The sequence below is a fragment of the Aythya fuligula genome, chromosome Z (assembly GCF_009819795.1).
Source record: "Aythya fuligula isolate bAytFul2 chromosome Z, bAytFul2.pri, whole genome shotgun sequence".
NCBI classification, from domain to species: Eukaryota; Metazoa; Chordata; class Aves; order Anseriformes; family Anatidae; genus Aythya; species Aythya fuligula.
Window position 1 is genome coordinate 28,690,711 of NC_045593.1, and position 8,647 is coordinate 28,699,357.

At 51.9% G+C, this 8,647-nt stretch overlaps 1 protein-coding gene across 1 annotated transcript; it reads left to right on the plus strand.

Moving 5' to 3' along the window:
- Positions 1-859: 859 nt before the first annotated feature.
- DMRT3 (doublesex and mab-3 related transcription factor 3) lies at positions 860-8,054 on the plus strand. Its single transcript, XM_032206287.1, has 2 exons — positions 860-1,298; positions 7,090-8,054. The coding sequence occupies exons 1-2, from the start codon at positions 860-862 to the stop codon at positions 8,052-8,054; spliced, it is 1,404 nt and encodes a 467-aa protein (XP_032062178.1).
- Positions 8,055-8,647: the final 593 nt, after the last annotated feature.

Here is an 8,647-nt window from a genome sequence, read left to right on the forward strand (position 1 = left end):
CGCGTTTCAGTGAGAAAACTCCTCACGGCTGGAGATGCAGAAAGCCACCCTCCAGCCGCATCAAACGCAGCGAGAAGGCTGCGGCAGGTGGACTCGCTCTGCATTGAACGAGTCTTTCTGCAGCCATCGTTTGCATTTATGTAGCCACTTTGGCGAGTAACACCGCCAAAACAACGGGCCCCCACGGGTCCGAGGCACAACTTGCACCGGGAGCCGAGCGCATCCCTGCTCCGCACAGCTGCTCCAGGGCAGCTCCTGCTCCCGGCGCGGCTTCTCGGTGCTCCAGCCCTTCGAAACTTTGACAAAACTTTGAGCTCAAATATCCTGACAGTGGCCACAGACAGGATTTACTGCGGCAAGCTGCACTGCACCGCCGCTCGCGGCTTGCAACACCCCGCCGGGACACCTCCCCTGCACCTCTCTTGCAGGGAGAGATCCGTGCGGGGGGCGGGGGGCGTAGCCCCCGCTCCTGCCCCTCCGGCGAAGGGTGGGCAGAGCCGCTGCCCCGACGGCGGAGCAGAGGAGCCCCCCAGCACCCCTCTTTCCCTCCGTCCCTCCCTCCCCGCGGGTGGGGGGCGGAAGGGGGCGGGCGGGGGGCGGGGGCGGGCGGAGGGGGGCGCTGGGCTCGGCGGGGCGGCGCGGGCAGCGGCAGAGGCGCTCCGGCCGGCGGCAGCGCTCTGCCCGACGGTGCCACCGCGCCGGGCCGGGGCTGGGGCCGGGGCTGGGGCCGGGTCCACCGCAGAGCCCGCACACCGAGCCGCCCGCCTCCTCTCCTCCGGCACCCCGGCCTCCGCCCGCCCCCCGCTACTCCCTTCTCCGCCCCGGAGCCGTCCGGGCTCCCCCCTCGCTCCCCGCGGGCATGAACGGCTACGGCTCCCCGTACCTCTACATGGGCGGCCCGGTGTCGCAGCCGCCGCGGGCGCCGCTGCAGCGGACGCCCAAGTGCGCCCGGTGCCGCAACCACGGCGTGCTGTCCTGGCTGAAGGGCCACAAGCGCTACTGCCGCTTCAAGGACTGCACCTGCGAGAAGTGCATCCTCATCATCGAGCGGCAGCGGGTGATGGCCGCGCAGGTGGCGCTGCGCCGGCAGCAGGCCAACGAGAGCCTGGAGAGCCTCCTCCCGGACTCGCTCCGAGCCCTCCCGGGGCCGCCGGGCGCCGCCGAGCCCCCCGCGCCCCCTCCGGGGCCGCCGCCCTGCGCCGGGCCGCCGCGGGCCCCCGCCGAGCTGGCCGCCGCCGCCGCCCTGCGCTGGGCCGCCGAGCCGCCCCCTGCGCTCCCGGGGCCGCTCCCCAAGGCAGGTGAGGCCGGGACGGGGTCGCGGTCGCGGTGCCCGGCTCGCCCCGGGGACGAGGGGACGGGGGGAGGCTGCTTTCCCCTCGCCCCGACGGGCGCCGTGGGGAGGGGAAGGTTGGAGGGGGGAAGCCCCGGCTGCCCCCTGCGCCCCGGCCGGGGCGGTGGGACACCCGTCGGGCGCAGGAAGGGCTGGGGATGTCCCGGTGTGGGTCCGGGGGCACCGTCGGGGGCAGCCGTGCCCTCGACGTGCCGCTCCTGGGCCGGTTTCTGCGAGGCGGCCGGGAGGGAGCCGGGCACCCACCCGCACGTCCATCGTTTTGCGGGTTTGTGCGAGTAGGCGCGGAGTATCGGAGCCGGGGTGCGATGGGGATTGAAGGGAGAGCTCCGGTTATCTCGGCGCCGGGCTCCCCTCCCGCTCTGTCCCGGCACGGCTCGGCCGCCCTCCGCCCCGCCTTGTCTCCTCGAGGGCAGCATCTCCTCCCGCCGTTCCCCCCGGACGGGAATTTGGGGTGTCCCGCTCCCTCCCCACGCCCCGGATTTCCTCCGGCAGCGCGGAGCCTCTCCGCACCGGTCCCTGCCCCGGCAAAACGCCGGGAAAAAAATCCGTCTTGGCTCCTTCCAGAAAGGGAAACAAATAAACTTCGCCAGCAGGATATAAATCTGGCGGATAGGAACGGTATTGACTTGTACGCCCAACTTTTCTCCCCCCTGATATATGAACGCCCCAGCTTAAAAGATTACTGTAATCACGGGAGGACAGTGTAAATCGAATCTGATAGCAATAACTTTTGGGGAAGGTCAGGCTCAAGTGAAATGTTACCAAGCAACAGGCATTTTGTTTGCAAAATACAATCAAAGCGTATTGATGAGAAATTCTTCCCTGCCAGCCAGTCAGCACTTTCTGCTAACAGCTTCACGGGCGAAAAAGCGGAGCAGGTCTCCATAAATCAAGCCCCGCGGTGAGCGGGGGGAGACGGGGCACAGGGCCCCCGAAAAAAACAGTGCGAGTGGCAGAGACCTCGCCCCCAGGCTCGGTTTCGGCTTTTGGGGATGTAGAAGATGGTGAGGCCAAACTAAAAATTTGTTTTACGAATAAAGGAAATGGCGAGGGAAAGGCAGAAAATTATCTCCTCGAGGGGTTCCCTGGTTCCCTTGGGGTCGCCCGCCGCCAGACACCGCTTAACCTGATAACCTGCTCGCTTCCAGCCAGCCCGAGAGCTGGGAGCACAGGGCAGGGCTTTCTTTCTCATTTCCTCCCCGCTACCTGTACTAAAATCGTGCTCAGACAGATGAGAGGACGTAATTATTTCCTCCCCTAGCCCACCCTGTCATTAGACCCCCAACATTAGTCTCCTGGAAGATGCCCCTGTACGGAGGAGCTTTTTCCCGGTGTGCTTTAGAATCAGACCCGTTTGTTTTATTCTTCCTGCCGGAATAGGTCCTTTCGGTGGGACAGTTGCGAAGTTCTGTTCTGTGCAAATGGAACACATGCTAGCTGCTCCTACTGCACCTGCCTGCCCTAACCTCCAAAAATTCCTTCCCCCGATGCTATACTCAATTACTTGCATCTCTCAAACGAGCGCGTGCTGCATTTCTCTGTTTTGGTAGCAGTCATCGAGGTGTGTAAGCAATTAACAAAATGCTGTATTGAGTCTTCTGCTAATTTCAGAGTAAGCGTCTTAATGTATCACAGTGACAAGCCTCCTGGGAAGTACATGAGATTGAAGAGAGGGAAGAAAGTCGGGAACGAAACTACTCTTGAACAAAAAAAGAAAACACATCACCCACCCAAAACCAATAAAAAACAAAACCAAAACAAACAAACAAAAAAAAAGACCAAAAAAATCCCAACCCCGAATCAGAAACCTCCCCTCTGCCTTAACTCATAAATTTTACAGGACCTTAGCTTTTGTGGCTTTCTGATATTTCGGGGGTCAGTCCACTCTAATAATAGAATAGAGAAAAGAGCAGACGTGTTTGCGCTCCAAGAAAATCTGTGTAGCAGAAAAGGCTGTCCTAACAATCAAAGAGCAAGGCTGTTTAAACAGAGTCAGCAGTGGGAATATCAAGGAAGCAAATTTGGATCCAAAGTATTAGACCAGGTTTTCCAGACAAGTTATTAACTCGAAGAGAACAGTTTCTCTCTCACACCCGTTTTACTTTACTTGGCCCTTTTACAATATTTGCCTCATGATTCTTAGTGCATAAATACTGAAGGAAAAATTGGTATATACATTGCCACAAATTTGTAGCAGCCTAGTTTATCAGTGTATATTTTACAGTGAATGCAAGCACAGTTCTCCAGCTGTACTGCTCTGAGGGTTTCATTTCGGCATCCCTGTAGATCTGGGTGTGTATCTGTATGTGTGTTTTCTGATGAATACTTTCCATCAGTTATCCTAATGAGAAGGCAATTCCCCTAGATTCCTCAGAGGTGGCAAGGTGAATACTTGAACGCAGGCAATTTGAAATAGATATTTATTATTATTATTATTTTAAACATAACTAAATGTCCTCTGAGGACAAGCTTTCTTTCTGTAAACCTCTAACATCCTCGCGTGAAGCGTAGTCGTGGTGCAAAAAACACTTTTGGCTAAGCTCAGTGACTGCGTATGCTAAAAACAAAATGAGTTCTTTTAACCTGAAAATACAGGTATTTGGGACTGATACCTGCACGCGACATTTCTACATTTCAGCACCACGGGAGGGCATCTAAAACGAACCTTCCCAGTCCGCTGGCTATTTGAGGATTGTTCTTTCAGCCAAGGCAAAATCTCACCTCCGGCAGGTCACGACTGTCGCCAGGAAACGGTTTCTGTCGTGCCGGGGGAGGCGGTGTCCGGGGCGGGGGGCACAGCCGGAGGCGTCCGGGCGCGGGTGATGCCGACAGCAAGAAACGCTGCCGGAGGGGAAATACAAACGGCAAACAACAGCAAAATCATCAATAATAATAATAATAATAATAACAACAATAATAATAATAAAGGACGCAACCCGCTCGTAACCCTCCCTGTGCTAATAACAGCGTTTTGCCCAAGTCGCCGAAATTCTGCGGGTTTCGCCCCTTGAGCTGAGGGGGGTTCTGCTGAGGGTCCCCGCTGTGTCCTGCCCCGCTGCTGTGGGGGGGCCTGGGCACGGACCGTGGGGGGCTGCTGGTGCTGCAGACACGGACTTCTGCAGGATGGAAGGTGTTTTCTATTATTATTATTTTTTTTTTTAGAACCTGAATAATTCTTTTAGCCAGTCCTCGTGAGGATACTCTTAAAGGTACTGAAAACCAATCAGACCGGAAATATCTTGAAAATAATCATTACTCAGAATGAGGGAGTATATTATCCCCGTTAGGCAGAGCTCGTCATACTCTGTTTTTAGCATATATTTGCTCCCCGGTGAGCGCTTGTTACCAGCCGATAGGGATGCTTCGGAAAAGCACGGTAGTACAGAAATGCGTTTACCTGCATGTGGTCCACTCGTTAATGCTGGGTACCGTAGTGCAATCTATTTATATGGAAATTAGGACCGTCGTCTCCCTTAAATGCCCCTCTATCTGGCGAGGCAGGGACAGAGGTAATTAGCTGTCCTCAAGCCTTCCCGGTAAGCCTTCGATGTATAAATTGCCCATTCATTCAGACGTGAGTTGTTCTTAACACCCCAGCTCAGGTAATAAACGTGTGGTAATGAACACGTGAAGGGATTAGGAGGCAAAGGTAGCGCGATCCTCCTGTTTTATTTTTATTTTTTCCAATAATGGAAAAGCTATCCCTAGGTCTTACCACCCCCTCAGACGGATAATGTTACCGGCTTGCTAGCGGATGTTTCTGGCATTTCTTTTTGGCTGTAGGGCAAGACTGACGCAGTGAGTGTATGAAGTGCACACGTACATTGCCTTCTTTATCATATGCCTGCATGAAGAGCTGCTGCCTCTCTGTTAACACTGGACAGAGGGTAACCTATTAAAACTTGTGTACCCACCGTAGGTTACCCACGTTTATAAAAGAGAAGGTGAGACTTTCAGAAGGGTGTCTGTCTTCCTCAGCACCACTCCCATGCTCATCCCCTGCAACCTGAGCTAGCAGCATCCCACAGCTCTCTAGGATGGCCCATGGCTCCTTCCTGGCACCAGCCATCCTCATGCAGAGAACCTCCCCTGGCCATACCGGCTGCCCACTGCCTCTGCCAAGAGCTCCTAATTTACTTCTGGCAGAGGAACGTGACTCCCCTTCTGGAGAGCACGGTGGCCTCTTGCCCAGCAGAGGTTCACTCAGACCCTGCCTCCTCTCTCAGCGTGCAAAGGTGGGTGAATTGCACCAGTAATGTCCTGTCCATTCCTGGGGTGAGAGGAAGGCAGGACTGGGGTGGTGGGCAGTGAGGTTGACCCACTGGCATCCCTTTAACTGACCTGCTTTCCTTCTCAGCCTGGCAGGGGTGGTCACGAGTACATTTTGGAAACCTTTGCTTACTTCATACAGCTTCTGTATCTAGTCGGGCTGATGACCATGGGCTTAGGAAACCAAGCAAGTGCTTGTATTGGTTTCTGCAGTTAATATTTCACATAAAGGTGTTCAAAAGCACTGCCCTGTAAACAAGTTAAGGCAGTTCCTGTCGGTGTCAGCTCTCACAGTGTCGCTTTCCCCAGATATTGATGTTTGTAAGGGAGATTGGCACTGCACTATATGAGGGAGGGCAGCAGAACAGCATCCTTGGAAAATGTCCATGAATATTCTCAAGCAAATACATTGCCCTCTTTGTTCATAAGCTGTGAAAGCTGTCAATCCTTCTTATTATTTTATTCTTTCTGACTAGTGGTTTTATTTCAAAGGTTTCCATACTCTGGCCAGGCTTTACCAAAGTGACCAGAGACTTGGAGTATCTCCATTTTTGAGTGTCCTTCTGGTAAAAGCGTGAACAAGGGGCTTGCTTTCAGCCCCGTACTCAGCTCTTGCCCTTAGTTTTGAACACAAAAAACAAGGAACCTGAAACAAATGCTGCGGCGGGTTGTTTATTGTCCATCCTTGGCAGTATTTAAAACTCAGCTGAGCAGGAACCCAGGGAACCTGCTCTATGTTTTGGGTGAGTCCTACTTTGAACAGGAGGTTGGACCAGATGCTTTCCAGAGGTTCTTTCCAAAAAAAAAATTTTTTAAAGTTTTGTGCTCTGATGGTTCAAGGCATCAGCTGTGCTCAGGTTTGGAAGAAAAACCTGTGGTTCTTGCTGGGGAAGGAACTAGCTTCTGCAGAAACAGAACTGGAATACACTGATTTATTTGAACAGTTCTTTAACCTTGAGCTACTAGACATGATGTAGTGGTTCCACCAATACTGTTGGACTTGCAGAGGGAATTCTCTTCTCCCAAGTGCCCCCTGAATAATGTCAACTCCCAGCCAGTGAGACTGTGCAAGTGAAGAATTATGATGTGAAAGTGCTGAAGTTCTTCTAAGAAAGCTTTCATTTGGGTGGCGTGTTGCTCTCTGGTAACCAGTGAGGGAGGATTGGTATAGCATATTTGATGAAGCACAAAAATGACAACTGCTTTTCTTGTGTGTGTGGAAGAATGAGACAGATACCTATCAGGAAACATAAAATGCCTAGACCATGTCCAATAACTTTTCTGCAGTTTTGTTCTCATGAGATATTGCAAAGACAACCTAACTTTAGCAGAATCTCTGTGATTTTTTTTTTTCTTCCCTAGGATCTTGCTCTGTTCCCTTTAGGAAGAACGTATTCTCCAAAGACAATAATGACCATAAAAGCTTTTAGCCTCAGCTTTTCTGTTAACTTCTCTGCCTTCCTTTGCAGACATGAATGAGGAGCGGTTGGGTGATGCCAGTGGAGCAGACAATGCTGAGACCTACAGTGACAAAGACACAGACCAAAGGAGTTCCCCAGACATGACTAAAGCCAAAAGTTGCTTCACCCCTGAAAGCCCTGAAATTGTTTCAGTGGATGAGGTTGGTTATGCAGTCCAGAAAAATGGTGGTAGCACAGAGAGCCGTCCAGACAGCCCCAAGTACCATGCAGAGCAGAACCACCTCTTGATAGAAGGTCCCTCTGGGACAGTTTCATTACCTTTCAGCTTGAAAGCCAATAGACCTCCACTTGAAGTGTTGAAAAAGATCTTCCCTAACCAAAAGCCCACTGTACTGGAGCTGATCCTGAAGGGATGTGGTGGTGACCTGGTGAGTGCAGTTGAGGTTCTCCTGTCCAGTAGGTCTTCAGTGGCCAGCGGAGAGAGAACTTCTGCAGAATCAGATGGTCTTGTTTTGCCTTCCAATGGGCACATTTTTGAACACACACTGAGTTCATACCCTATTTCCTCTTCCAAGTGGTCTGTGGGCTCAGCCTTTAGAGTTCCTGACACACTGCGGTTCTCTGCTGATTCCAGCAATGTTGTGCCAAATCCTCTGGCCGTACCTTTGCAGCACCCTTTCCCTCAGCCACCACGCTACCCGCTGATGCTGAGGAACACTTTGGCAAGAAACCAGTCTAGTCCTTTCCTGCCGAATGATGTCACCTTGTGGAACACCATGACGCTGCAGCAGCAGTACCAGCTGCGGTCTCAGTACGTCAGTCCTTTCTCTAGCAACTCGGCCAGTGTTTTCCGAAGCTCTCCTGTCCTTCCTTCTCGCTCATCAGAAGATCCTCGGATCCCAATCCCTGATGACGGATGTCCTATTGTGTCTAAGCAACCTATCTACACAGAAGATGAGTATGACGAAAGGTCTGATTCTTCAGACTCGAGAATACTCAACACATCTTCTTAGACTGACATTTGATGTGTGATAACTGAGTGATATTTGCAGTGCAGCTGAACTACTGGGCCCGAAGAGGAGAGATGTATACTCTATGAAACCCTTGCAATTGTATTAGAAAGTGACTTTGCTTGGTATTGTACTATAGCAATAAAGACATAACTTATTTAATTTCTTGCACTTCACTGGATAATGCCAAATAGCAATACTCTGGCTTTTGCGCTGAGTGTGTACTACAAAGGAAGACTTTATGGCCATCAGTTACGGGACTCTGGAAGATTCGTAACAGAGACAGAAGCTCAAGGTCTACTTTGTTCCTTAACTCAGACAACTGGGGATATTTAACTAGAATACTTGAATGCTGTTTTATAAGAGAGAACTCCTCAGGACATAAGAAATCAAACAAAAGTAGTTCAATTGCAAATGGACTAGAACAAGGACCAGTCATCATCTTTGCATTGAAAGAAAAGGCTGAAGAAAGAATTATGCACATGAAACTAGCATGAACTGCTTCTGTGCTGTTTGAGCTTGGACATTTTTTAGAGAAATAATCTTAAGAGTTATTCTTTTCCCATGGCTAGGTTGAAACGTGTAATGTCAGTGTA